This window comes from Arxiozyma heterogenica (genome assembly GCF_036370985.1).
Source record: "Arxiozyma heterogenica strain weizmannii chromosome Unknown scaffold_21, whole genome shotgun sequence".
In the NCBI taxonomy this organism is placed as follows: domain Eukaryota; kingdom Fungi; phylum Ascomycota; class Saccharomycetes; order Saccharomycetales; family Saccharomycetaceae; genus Arxiozyma; species Arxiozyma heterogenica.
The window spans coordinates 669,579-684,346 of NW_027042674.1; the positions used below are offsets into that span (position 1 = coordinate 669,579).

General features: G+C 30.3%; 1 protein-coding gene across 1 annotated transcript; it reads right to left on the reverse strand.

The window, feature by feature from the left end:
- Window positions 1-9,651: 9,651 nt before the first annotated feature.
- Window positions 9,652-13,599, reverse strand: PWA37_002741 (uncharacterized protein; the record flags this gene model as incomplete). Its single annotated transcript, XM_064859295.1, has 1 exon — window positions 9,652-13,599. The coding sequence occupies one exon, from the start codon at window positions 13,597-13,599 to the stop codon at window positions 9,652-9,654; it is 3,948 nt and encodes a 1,315-aa protein (XP_064714104.1).
- Between the last annotated feature and the right edge of the window lie 1,169 nt (window positions 13,600-14,768).

Consider the following 14,768-nt stretch of genomic DNA (forward strand, 5'->3'; position numbering starts at 1 on the left):
TGTGAGTTACACGTGGGTAAAGAATAAAATATTTTACTATACATTTTATGTATAATAATGCACAAAAATATTGAATAATCATCTGGGTTTTCTTTCGCAAAAACATATATAGGTTAATATCTAGTACAGTCACGTAGATCATTCTCCATTGGTTCTAGTTTGCCTTATTTCTATAACGAATTGTAATACATGCAATAAGTTCCACATTCCATTGTTTTTAGTTACAATTGTTATTTTTTCAGTAAGTCGTAGTGCAAAATCATGTTCTATTGAAATGTTCCAGTTAAATAAGATTATAATGATGTTACCAGATAAAAAAAATAAAGGTAAGTATATCTTCTGTTTTTATGAAGTCTCAAAAAAGTACTGGTGTATATCAGTTTTGTTGAAAATTAGGTAAATTTTACTACAAGATTTATTAGTAATCAAGTTGAGTTATTTATACATGTATATGTATCGAAATGATTAAAAGTCGAATTGTTGTTTTGTTAATTAAAATTTATTAAGATAAAGAATGAGAAAGAGTTGAATGTACAATACATACACAACAGCTTAAGTCAGTATATTTCTAAAATGTTTGACTTCTTAGATAGTAAGATGTTATTCAAAATAGTTGTAATTATTAAGCGATATAATACTAGTGCTTGTGTATAAATTAAGTGTAATAGTGTAAAAGTGTTTTGAGTGATGATATATTTCTTGGTTAGAATATAAATATTTATTAATGTTGATAACTTCAAAAATATCTTCAATAAATAACGGTAATAGATTTAGAGATTATCATCCTTTTTTATCTTATGTCATAATCTTATGTTAATAATCAAACAGTTCATTTTAATATAATGTAGTATCATAAAATAATTCTGTTAAATTAATACAATTAATAATCTAGTAGTAAAATGTTTATAACCGAGAATGTAATTATAGACATAATGGTAGAAGAATTTTAAAACATTTATAACACTGTAGATAGTACAAACATGTTGGTTGTATTCTTGTTTTATTAATTATCTTTATATTCGTAATATTGTTATTTAATTAGAGATAGTATCCATTTTAGAGTAGACACTATATTAGTCTTAGTATAATAATTAGCAAGCCATTGTTTATAGTCAAAAATTGTTTAGCTTGTTTATTATCCAGAATTTTTAAAGTAATAATTCATTTTAATATCTATTCTAGTAACAAAGAGTAATAGAATTATTAGTTGATCGGGTTTTGAATGGAATAAATAATATTCATTATCGTCGCTACAATACAATTAATGCATCCATGTTAGTTAGATAGATCATTCACTGTTATCATGTTATAGTTAGTTTTCAGTATGTTCATACAATTATCATTCTATATATATAAAGTAATATATAGAGTCGTTTCTTTTGTATTGAAGGCATTAACGAGAAGTGCATGAATGTTCTTGAATAATCGTATTTATATAGTAGTTATATCACAATAATGCATTCTATTGATAGATATGTACCCTAGTAATAATATATGTATTAGGTGAATTGTTGTGAATGTAATCTCATGGTTAACAATATCTCAGTTGGTTGTATTGAGTATATGTAAATATAGGATGGTATAATTACATTATATCAAATAATGGTTTGCTAATGTTCAAAGTTATGTGACATGAAAGTGAGTGGATCATAGTTGATTGTTCACAAGCCAGTGTGTCTATCCTGTTTACATATCTGTTGGAGTGGTTGTTATTGTTGTTGATTCTTGCAAAATATTTTTTCGATTTTAAAAAAAGTAAGAGTGATCTTGGATGGGAAGAGATTGATAGTCAAGAGGTGATGGTATGTGATATTGAGAGTAATCGAGTAAAATGTGATATAATATATATCGATGATAGTTATAAAAAAGGAATATGAGATATCAGTATAAGAAGACCTGTTTAGATTAAGTTAAGAGTAAACAATTCATCAGTATAATTTGTTATGTTATTTTCATTTAATGTGAATGTGTTTTATATCGATGGTAAATGCATAGTCTAACAGTGATGTTATAGAGTTATTAAGTGAATAAAAATATAATTAAAGCTAGCTGGTTGATAAGACTAGTTCAGTTCAAATAGATGTTAATGTTGTAAATAATGTTGTATGTTATGGAATACACTGTTTCAAAAAATTGTATTAGAGATCGTTAGTGATATTATCATAGTAAACATAGATATAAGTATTAAACATCATAGTAAATTGCAATCTAGAGTAATTATGGTATGTTATATTGGAATATGATATATTAATGTAATATTTAATACAGTTATTGAATAGGAATAAAGACAATTCAGAGAGTACAGAAAAGGTTTGTGAAACTGTATTAAAGTAGTTATATTATCAGTTGAGAATGTGCATTCACGTCTAGCTTATACTTTATCATGCTGTTAAGATCAACACAGGTAAACTCAATACATTATATCTCTCTTTTAATTGATGAAAGATACTTCCATGTTATTTTTTTTTTTTGCTTTTCATATTTTCATTCCAGAGATATTGATAGTGTCACAAGGAAGAGAAGAAGAGAAACATAAGGAATGGTAATATAGAGAGCTAGAGAGTAGTAGAATCTGGTGGTGGTTATAAAAATGTTGAAGTAGAACATTTGTAAATTTGGAAAATAGAGAGTGAAATTATTATGTAGTTAAAAAAAGATAGGATGGGTGTGGATACAACTACCCGACTGCACTATTTTTTGTATTAAATATGTCGAAATATAATTAGAATTATGTTTGATGATCTAAATTCACCGTACTAAGTAATTAAAAGTTATAAAAATTTATATTAAAGAAGATTCGAAGATAGATTCCGAAGTCTTGCGTCAACATCTATGAAGCAATATTAATATATAGTTGGCGGCTGCTTTGTACAATTTTTATAAGAATCTATCATCTCTTAATATTTATATGTCGTTCTATACTTGATTTTTTCTTTTCCGTCCTTCTTTTTTTGTTTGTTTTTTGCATATATAATATTTAAGTATAGTTATTAATTTCATTCTTATACAAACTTTTTGAAAATCATTAAAAAAGTCCAGACAAAAATTTGTAAGGATTCTTATAAATAATATACAAAAATATAGATATTAATTATATCTATAAACGTTTACAAATCACATAATGGTCAATTCTAAACTAATAAACTCATTATTTTTGGCTGATCTTGAATACCTAAACTGATCTTAAGTTATTTTATTTTCTGGGCAAACCTTAGAAGATAGAATACCAACCTTAAAACTAATAATTACCTCTGGCACATTCTCTCAACAATCAGAGATTTCTTAAATGAAATTTTCAGTAATCTGCCGCCAACGTTAATTTGACGATCATTTGTTCGAATACACTTACGACTTGGCTTCAAAGTTTTGGCTACTCCAAGTCTTTCCCCTTAATATAGGGTGTTACCTGTAGACTGCGCATTTCAGTATTCCAAATAGAGCTTCTTACGAAATTTAATACAACTAACCATTGTGAAGAACTCAAATTAAGAAATCAAAAATTAAGATAGTGAAAAATTCTAGCATTAGCATCTGCACTTAAGATGCTACTAAAAATCATAGTCATGATTAATTAGTATAACCCTTCATATATAAATTACGAGTATATTTTTTTATCTTCTTATATAATGGAGAAAACTAAGAGTATCATGAACAATATTTATAAGAAATAATTATTTACAACCTATAAAAAGAATTTGTGAAATTATTACTTTGTTTTCTTATCTTGATCCTAATATAACATTCCATCTTCGAGACAAACAATCTTTCTCATCTATATATATATATATATTTTTACTAGCCTATATTATAACAATACCATCAGTTTGATTTTAAGTAATACCTATCGAATTATCTTGAATCAGCTTCTAAAATACTAGTTAAGATTTATTTAACAATTTTTCTATCCTAAAAATTGAAGAGTATAACGACCATCATACACTCACCAGGTTAAAATTGGTAAAAAAACTCAAAAAAACGATAATAAGAATAGAATGCACGAAACAGTTGATACATTTCTTAAAAAAAGTACGGTATTCTTTGTAAATATTGTTCATTTTGCTTTTCTTCAATAGTTAGACTTAAGATTAAGACAACTTTTCATAATACACGATTTAAATCTTTAATTCAGACTGGTGCTTATAATTTTAGTAATGTTAGACTAGATTTGCTTCTATGTCAAAAAATCGATTAAAATATGACACCACCTACACCATCACACTTGTTGACGGTGACAGTTCTTCGTCTTCAGAAGTTGTTGATATTGTCACCCCATCTTCATCCACCTTATACACTACTGCCTACAACCATCTAAAGGAGTAAAAATACTACAGTCCTAACAAATATATTATATTTTCTTTTGTTTTTCTATACAACTGTCCAATAAAAATAAAACAAAATCCACTTGTTTATATTAGTTTTAACCAATATATAGTTCAGAGTACTTCTCTTTTAAAATCATTTTAAAGATACACTCAAAAGAATACTTCACATAGTATACTATAAACATCTACTACCTACAAATTCTTATATTTTAACACATATTATTTTTTAATTATAATACTTCTCATTTCTATTTTATACTTTCCATAAAATGTACTGGAAACACTCTATAAAAGTGTCTATCCTACACACTGAAGTATCGAAAGACTGGATGAGTTTTTTCTGTAATGTTAACTCTACTATCTAGCCTTAAACAGGATTGTTACATGCTACAACAAGGAGGAAGACTTACGTACCTAGTCTATCTTCCTCCATTAGGACTCCTTTTAACAGTTCTTCTTTTTTCAAATATTTGCAACTTTGAATAACAATGCGATCTCGAAGAAATTCTATCCACTGAATTCGGAAAAACAAAACAAAATCTAAGCTTTTTTTAATGGACATTTCCCTTTTTGGAATAAAGCTGTAGTGTTTTTGTCATAATAATTTTTACTCTATTGTCAACGGCTTTCGAGCTAAATCTCACGAAAAATATCTGCAGTCAGAGAAAAAAAATTTTTCGACTTGTAAAAGAAAGCAAAATCTTTAATGGGACATGTAAAATCCTTAAATTACACAACTACTGGAATCCTGTTGTAGGTAGCCATTTTTCTTTTGAAGAGACAGAGATTAGTCCTTTCAATCTTGAATTTCACATGGGTTAGATAATAAAACACCAAATAAACATAAATAAATATCTCAGAAAACTTCCCAATTAATTACTTTTGTTAAGACCCCTGCTAGCCAAATCTGTTTTAATGATAGAGTGTTTTCTATTATTATATTTTTGAAACAGACATCCAACAATTACTACAAATCACTTCGTTTTCCAAGGATACCTGTCTTCGATTTTCTTTCATATAGATCAAAACAGGTTATGTGGGACTGTTGTAATAATAGTAGTCATGCTTCTGCTTTTCAATAAATCATTCTAAAATCTTCTGGATTTGTCAAAATCCTTAGAAAACACAATCATTATGAATAATATAAAGAAACTCAATCAAACATACAACAAATATGTCGAATATACCTTTTTTATAGCAATGCTAATTATGAAATAACAAAACAATTTATCATAACAATAATATTTCTGAAGAATACATCTGTGTAAATATAGACCATTTTATTTTTTTTAGATTTTCAAATATTATCATTAATTATATTAATATGATATTGTCTTCAAATAATCAGTGATACACTTAGGCATTATATGCAATAAAAAACACAACAAAACTTTTTTCAAGATAAATTTTATACTAATGGGGCGATATTATCAATAAAGTAGCAGAGATTTCTAATATTACACATGAATAATCATTCAAATACAGAATAAACACAAGTTACAGCGAGTAGTCTTCACTGCTAAATTAACACTTGGACAAAAGAGTGGTTTTAACAATAAATTTGAAAGATAAAATCTCTTTTGAGCCATATATTGAAGATGATAGCTTACTAAATTTTACAATTGTAACATAAAACTACAAATATTTTATGGTAATTTGGATACTACAATATGAAAATTTGTTATTAAAAATAAGCAATTAAACGAAAGGAACAACATTTTTACTTTGAATTTTGAAAATTACCAAATTTAAGGAATATTGATGTCCTATATCTCTGTTAAGTGTAAATTAACCTTAGTATACTTGGCAATTAAAACTTGAAAAGGACTCTAATAAATAAATATCCTTAGTCGCTAGTAATTATTAAAACATCTCTATTATACGTAAAAGCACCAAATTCAATTCAAGATATAGCTAACTTACATTTATCTGAGTATTATTCAGTTTTGTGATTTGTTATAAATCTATTAAATCTTTTTAGTATTCCTAAAATAACAATAGCAATATACACTTGAATTGTTTTAATTTTCTTTTTGCCTCTAAAAGAATAAATATACTCACCGATATTAACGTCGTTACTATGTCTCTCCAAGATACTGTACCGTAATTAATTTTTGCTTTTCACTATGTTTCTAAAACAATACTTCTAATACCTCCTCAAATTTATAAAGCATGAAAATTTTGATGGTTTCGTAGTTATGTAAACATTTTCTTATTATCATTAGAATTAGAGCTTTTGCTCTTCAATGAATTAAAATATGTTCTTAGGACAATATGCTTTATAACATAATATAAAAGATGTTTACTTATATCTGTTAGAAGTGTTTTTTGTTTTTTTAAAGATCTCTGGATATCTGATATTCAACTGTAATAATATAAAAGAATCTCATAAATGACTGTATCAATTTTCCCTATTAATTGAATACTAATTAGAAATATGCTTGGGATAAATCAATTTGAACTTACAATTTCATTTCTATGAACTTCATTTTTTTTATATAATACAGGATACGACAATCTCTTGTTATACTAAATTCCTATGGGTCAAAAGATTTTGTATATATCATAATGAGTATGTTTTGGGCATTATTTCTGTTAACTATAATAAATATTTATACAATAATGAATCAACTACTTCTTATAGGTTGCGGATTGCATACATTCCAAACTAGAAGAAATGATTCACTTCCTAATACTACATAAAAACATTGATGCAATAACATCAACATCTAATACGATTAAAAAAATGAATGTCCAAATTTTTCTGATCAAAAACAACAGAAAAAAAAACTGTTTTTCTTGCGCTGAAGTAATGAAAAAATGCATTTCTTTCGAAGTGAAAATAAAACATTTAACATAAACAACTTTATCTACTATGGATCGTCTTAAAAAACTTTAGCTTACGTATTGACTGGCTATTCTTCTCAACAACACCATATTAGTTTTCAAAGAAATTACAAACTTGGTATCCACTAGAATTTTCCAATCCATTTGAAACAAAAACAATAAATACCATGAATTATTGAAACAATAGCTATAGCATATTCCCCCTTGATGTCAAATCACAATTAAAATTCATAATTAAAACGTTTATAGTATTATAATTACCTCTGCTTGTTTGGAAACATCTATTAGCCCATTTTACGATGAAAGCAAGTAGAAAGTTTCATGTGAGTGAGATATTTCTGTTTTGCCCTCAACCAATTTTTATTTTGCTATTATGTGGTCGTTTAAAGGAAAATTTCTCAATGTTTGTTCCAAACAACAACAGGCAAGATGTCATGCACAAAAGTAGTCTAAAACAACATATTTGTGCCAGTTGCATAAATGTCAAAAAGGAAATTGCAAGATTCGAAAACAAAACTACTATTTACCATGAAATTATGCAATCTTAAATTCGACTACGTTATTATAGTTAAAAATGCCAAATAAGTGAATGCAAATAATTTCTAGGCTTTAGCATCTATTGCAACTGAAATATTTTGATAAATGATAAAGATTGGCAGTGTTGTATTGATGCTAACTTTAGCAAGTTAAACTTAAATCAGGTTCCATAGAGACAATAACTTATGTGGAGTTATATTTTAACACATATGATAGAATTGATGATTAGCACAGTAGTATTGAAGATAGTTGGTTTATCTTAGACAATAATGAATTTTATATCTAACATTTCTATTACTTGAGCCTTAGACAAATTGGATCTCCATTTTATTAAAAACTATGCAGAAAATATATATGGTGTTTATAAACAAACACACATTGATCCTTCACTATTTCTTTTTCTTGAAATATTTTCTTCAAAAAGTTGTTTTAATGATCTACAAAAATCACTTTTAAATAAAAAAGTAGTGATTATCTGCCTATTATTCAACAGTTTTGATAAGTATACTAATAATTAAATAAAAAGAAAATAAGGCAAAAGCTAGTGGATATTATTTTACAAATAAAATAACAGAGAGACTTTTCTTACCTATGGTTATAATATTATATATATCTAGAATCTTTATTGCTATATCATAATAAATAGAATTCTAAAATTTATTAGTTCACCATTAAATAAATATGAAATCCAACCTTTATTAATGCGTTTAAATAATTTATATATTACAACATCCAAAATTTTTCACATAATACTATTAATACTTACAAATGAATAATATTTAATGACATAGTTTTTGGAAAAGATAATACAAAGTGAAATATTAAAAACTAATGGGTGTATATTATATTTCTATTATTTTGTATATTTTATTAAGTCTTAGGATATAATTAGATGTAAACATTTCAAGTATATATAATGACAGTTTGATATTATTTATTTCACACAATACATCATAACTAAAAGTTGGATTCTTATAATACGTAGTTAGATTTACAATAAGCTGTTAATAATCAGTGGTGTGTATTTGTTACTTGCTATATTGGCAATCTTACTTAAAATATACACTACCATTAGATTAATAATTAATTATACTCCCAGGAAGTACATTCCTATAATATTTAGTAACTTTGGTGGTTTCCTCATTAGAAATGTCTTCACCAAGACGCTGGATAGATTATCACCAAGTGGAATAATTTTTGGTTTATTTGTTTGAACGTTATTGAGGTCTACCTGCTCAGGTAGTTCCACAAGGTCGACAGTCTCTGGGTCTTTCGATATTCCTTTTACTTTACTCCCATTCAGCTTAGTTCTCTTAGATATAGGGTTCCCATTCAGTATTTGATTCAAAGATACAGATCTTTTCATTTTCACATCTATTGGAGTAGTTTGATTGTTTTATATTGTCTCTTTAGAGTATCAAATATGATCATTGATATATTTCAGTAGGATCTTCAGATATTTGGTCTCTACGATAGCATTGAAGGATTCCATATAGATAGTGACGTATTCTTCACAACTGAAATGAAAAAAATATCGTCCTTGAGACGCATAAAGTTGTATTTAAGAAGGTCAATAACTTATACAACCCCTGTAGTCATGCTTTTTAGGTAAAGAAAAGAAGGCATCATGATGATGAGAATGAAGTAAACTACTAAGGCCATGCTCGTAGTAGTAGGACAAGATTCAATATTTTTAAGTAAAAATAAATTAGACCAACTAAAAGTGTTCTGTAAATAAATTATATTTAAAAAAAATATTTTATACAAAAAGTAAATAAATAAAACCGAGGTTAGTATAAAAAAGAGAGGCATTTGTACTTGTACTAATAATCAACAGGTGCTGTAATTTTTTATACTAACATCAGACAATCACCATAAATGATATATTACAGCGTCTGTCAATTATTAGTACAAGTTCAAATGCCTCTCTAAAACAGTATCATAATTAGATCAAATGAATAAGAGCCATTAAAATAGCGCTGAATAGAACATCTGAGGTCAAACTAGCTGCCAAACCCTCATATTTTGCAGCTGTAACACTTTCCGCAGAATTAGAAGCAGAAGTAGCAACACTTACAGATGGAACAACATTGGCATGGGCAGATTCCATGCTTATGTCTGAATGTGCAGTAGTGGTAGCAGCAGAAGCTGTAACAGAACCTGTCTTAGCACTTTCTGGACATGAAGGAGTGTATGTAGTGATAACAACACCGTCTGTAGTATAAACTGTACTAACTCTCAACACTGGTTCACCATGTAGGACAGTTTGACCGTTTTGGGAAGAAAACGAAGTGGTAGCGGTGGATAGTGAGCAAATTGGACATTCAGTGACATCTACCATGCGTGTGCTCTCAACAATAGCGGTTGTGACGGAGTGAGCAACATTTGTTTTAGCAGATGCAGCTTCACCAGCAGCATGTGTCTTACTACTGGCACCAATAGCAGAACCATTACTGTTGCTTGGGGTAGATGTTGTTGCAGTAGTAGCTGATCTGTCAGTGGCATCAACAACAGAACTATGACTGATTGAGGTAGATTTTTTAGAAATGGTAGTTGATCTGTCAGTAGTATTCATAGTAGAACCATTACTGTTGCTTGAAGTAGATTTTTTAGAAGTGATGGTTGATCTGTCGGTAGCATCAATAGTAGAACCATTACTGTTTGAAGTAGATTTCTTAGAAATGATGGTTGATCTGTCAGTAGCATCAATAGTAGAACCATGACTGATTGAGGTAGATTTTTTAGAAATGGTAGTTGATCTGTCAGTAGCATCCATAGCAGAACCACGACTGTTGCTCGAGGTAGATGTTGTTGCAGTGGTAGTTGATCTATGAGCAGCATCCATAGCAGAACCATTACTGTTTGAAGTAGATTTTTTAGAAGTGATGGTTGATCTGTTAGTAGCATCCATAGTAGAACTATGAATGTTGCTTGAGGTAAATTTTTTAGAAGTGATGGTTGATCTGTCAGTAGCATTGATACCAGAACCACGACTGATTGGAGTAGATTTGTTAGAGGTGGTAGTTGATCTGTTAGTAGCATCAATAGTAGAATTATGACTGTTGCTAGAGGCAGATTTTTTAGAAGTGGTAGTTGATCTGTTAGTAGCATCCATAGTAGAACTATGACTGTTTGAGGCAGATTTCTTAGAAGTGATGGTTGATCTGTCAGTAGCATCAATAGTAGAACCATGACTGATTGAGGTAGATTTTTTAGAAATGGTAGTTGATCTGTCAGTAGCATCCATAGCAGAACCATTACTGTTACTTGAAGTAGATTTCTTGGAAGTGATGATTGATCTGTCAGTAATATTCATAGCAGAAGCATGACTGATTGAAGTAGATTTCTTAGAAATGGTGGTAGATCTGTCAGTAGCATCAATAGTAGAACCATAACTGATTGAGGTAGATTTCTTAGAAATGGTGGTTGATCTGTTAGTAGTATTCGCAGCAGAACCATAACTGATTGAAGTAGATTTGTTAGAAGTGGCAATTGATTTGTTAGTAGTATTCACAGCAGAACCATTACTGTTACTCGAGGTAGATTTCTTAGAAGTGATGATTGATCTGTCAGTAGCATCCATAACAGAACCATTACTGTTGCTAGAAGTAGATGTTGTTACAGTGGTGGTTGATCTATCAGTAACATGTATAGTAGAACCATTACTGTTGCTAGAGGTAGATTTGCTGGAAGTGGTAGTTGATCTATGAGTAGCATCCATAGTAGAACCACGACTGTTTGAAGTAGATATTGTTGCAGTGGTAGTTGATCTGTCAGTGGCATCAATAGCAGAACCATTACTGTTGCTTGAGATAGATTTCTTCGAAGTAGCAGAAGGGGTAGAGGATGACTTAGGTTTACTGGAAGTACTACTTGAAACAGATGCTTTCAAAGGCATGACATTTTCAGGGAATTCACCTTCATAATTACCAGGAGGTGCGTACTCACAAACAACATAATCACGGTAATAGGTGCCACAATATTTTACAGCACAACCAACCTCCTTGGTGGATCTCCAAACAACCTGTGTAAAATGTCCAGTTGCCATGGAAAAGCCAGGATGGCTGTAATTATAATGAGCAATTTCACTATACCAGGCGTCCACAGCAGCGACTGCATTAGGAAATCCCAGGGCAAGGTTTTCACCGTATGGACCATGAGAGTGCACAAGTCTACCAGAAGAACAATCATAAACGGCAGCATACTTCTCAGCATATACAGCTAAAGTATTAGACCAGGTCAAATTACCAGTATCAACATGCAAAGCTCTCAACTTATTGTGTGCGAGAACAACAGCAGCCTGTTCTTCTGGAGTCAACGCATATTTAGTATAATCAGTAGATGTTGTTGCTGTGGTGGTTGATCTGTTAGTAGCATCCATAGTAGAACTATGACTGTTTGAGGTAGATTTGTTAGAAGTGGCAGTTGATCTGTGAGTAGCATCAATAACAGAACCACGACTGTTTGAAGTAGATTTCTTAGAAGTGGTACTTGATCTGTCAGTAGCATCAATAGCAGAATTATGACTGATTGAGGTAGATTTTTTAGAAATGGTGGTTGATCTGTCAGTAGTATTCATAATAGAACCATGACTATTGCTAGAGGTAGACTTCTCAGAAATGGTTGATTTGTCAGTAGCATCAATAGTAGAACTATGACTGATTGAGGCAGATTTTTTAGAAGTGATGATTGATCTGTCAGTAGCATCGATAACAGAACCATTACTATTGCTTGAAGTCGATTTCTTAGAAGTGATGGTTGATTTGTCAGTAGCATCCATAGCAGAACTATGACTGATTGAAGTAGATTTTTTAGAAATGATGGTTGATCTGTGAGTAGCATCAATAGCAGAACCATGAGTGTTGGTTGAAGTAGTTGTTGTTGCAGTGGAGGTTGATCTGTTAGTAGTATTCACAGCAGAAGCATGACTGTTGCTCGAGGTAGATGTTGTTGCAGTGGTAGTTGGACTGTCAGTGGCACTTAAATAAGTAAACTGGGCCGTTGATGGAAAGAAGCCTGACCACTCTCCAGGAGGTATTGTGTAAACAGGGTTAGGATTTGATGTCGGAGTTATAGTAATTGGAGCTACAGTATGTGTTTTTTCATATAGAGATATAGATGTCCAATTTACGGGGGCGGTTACCCAGTAAAGTGTTGGGAACTGAAGAGTTGCATAAGCTGGTTTCAGAGGCATGACATTTTCATGGTATTTACCATAATCATTACCAAGAGGTATGAACTCACACTCAAAAAAATATCGACTAGGCAAACCATCAACACCGGGCCAATATTCTTGCGCACCACAACCAACCTCCGTGGTGGATTTCCAAACAAGCTGTGTAAAATGTCCATTATGTAAGTAAGGCAAAAGGTAAGGATCGCTGTAATTATAATCATTAATTTCATCAAACCAGGCGTCTACACCGCTGGTCAGAGGACCAGGTCCCGCGTAAAAGTTTGAACCAATAAAGTAGCCGTAATCGGGAGCGTCTTGAAAAACAGACGTCTTGACATTAAATTCGCAAGCCCACCACGCAGCCCGTTGGGCTAAAGTATCAGACCAGGTCAAATTAGGAGTGTCGACAAACATAGATCTGTACTTATTCATTAGGTCCAAAACAGCCGCCTTTTGTTCTGGAGTCAACATACAACGAGCATCCTTAGATGCATTATACGGATTATTCACAGGCCATCCGTCCACTGTGGCAATAGGACCCTTACCACCGTGAGTAGTCGGTCCAAGATAACTAGTAATATAAGATACTTGCGGTTGCGAATAACTAGGAATTGTTTCAGTATAAATAGAAATGTAATAAGATGTTTGTGCCTTCGATACAGCAGAAAAAGCAGCTAAAAGCAGTGCCGCGCACAATGATAAGGCACTTGAGACCATTATATTATTTTCAAATATTCGGAATTATTGACTTTTCAGTAAAATATATAGTTTGGTGAGTATACTTTATGGCGTTAGTTTTTTGGTTATTTGAGGTGATTCACTTAGTTCGGTTATACTGGTAGCATCTGGGAGTATAACGAGATGATGCTCATGCCTGCAAGAAGAGAAGCAAGAAACGAAAGAATATTCAGACATAATCCATAGTAGTTTTATATAAAAATGTGCTCATGACTTGCAATAAAAATGATTGTCTAATAGGTTCTAAATTTTTGACTGAACCAGAATAAAATATAAATAAAGTTTTGCAATAAATCTTCAATGATAAAAGTGTGTAAAGGAGTAGAAACAAAGAATGAAGAAAAAGATCTGTAATCTTCAACAATTGGACTAAAAATCTAAGTAAAGCACAAAAACACAGCATAGCTGATCATTTTATTATCTCTAATAGGAAAAATATCACTGTGTGGTAGTTTCTTTAAACAAAAAAGGAAACAGAAAATGTTGAGTTCTCGAAAACATTTCCAAATGGAGAATTAAAAATATTGTTTATTGTTTGGGCATTTTCACATTGCAGAACAATAGAATCAGTTTTGTCTAGATACTTTACTTTTGAAGAACATAAAAGGGAAAGTTTACAAATTTAAGAATGGACAAATAGTTTTTTTCCTTTTTGCTATTGTGTTGGAAACACTCGTCTTTGTATTTGATGCAACGACAAAAAGAATAAAAGTGAAGAAAAAAATTACACAAGTGGGAAAAGAGATAATACAGACAATTCTAACCACACTATAGATATACATGTCTCTTTGTATTCTATTTTTAAATTTTTGCCCCTGAATTATTTTAGAGAATCCCCACTCTTACAGGATCATCGCCCCTGATTAATTAGTTATTTGGCATTTATATCTCTTTTTTGTATATATCACAATATTCTATAGTAAATCGATCTATAGAATGTACAAAATTTATTACTTCATTCACAATAGAATATTAAAATTTTTGGCAGTGACCGTGGGATCGAATAGGAATGTATAATTTAAAAAAGGGGTAAAGAATTTTTATTGCATTGTTACTGTTTATACATAAGTTATATAAAGTTATACACTATAAGAACCATCAACAATTTTTTTTCTTTTTTTAGTTCGTATTGCAAGAATCAGCACCTT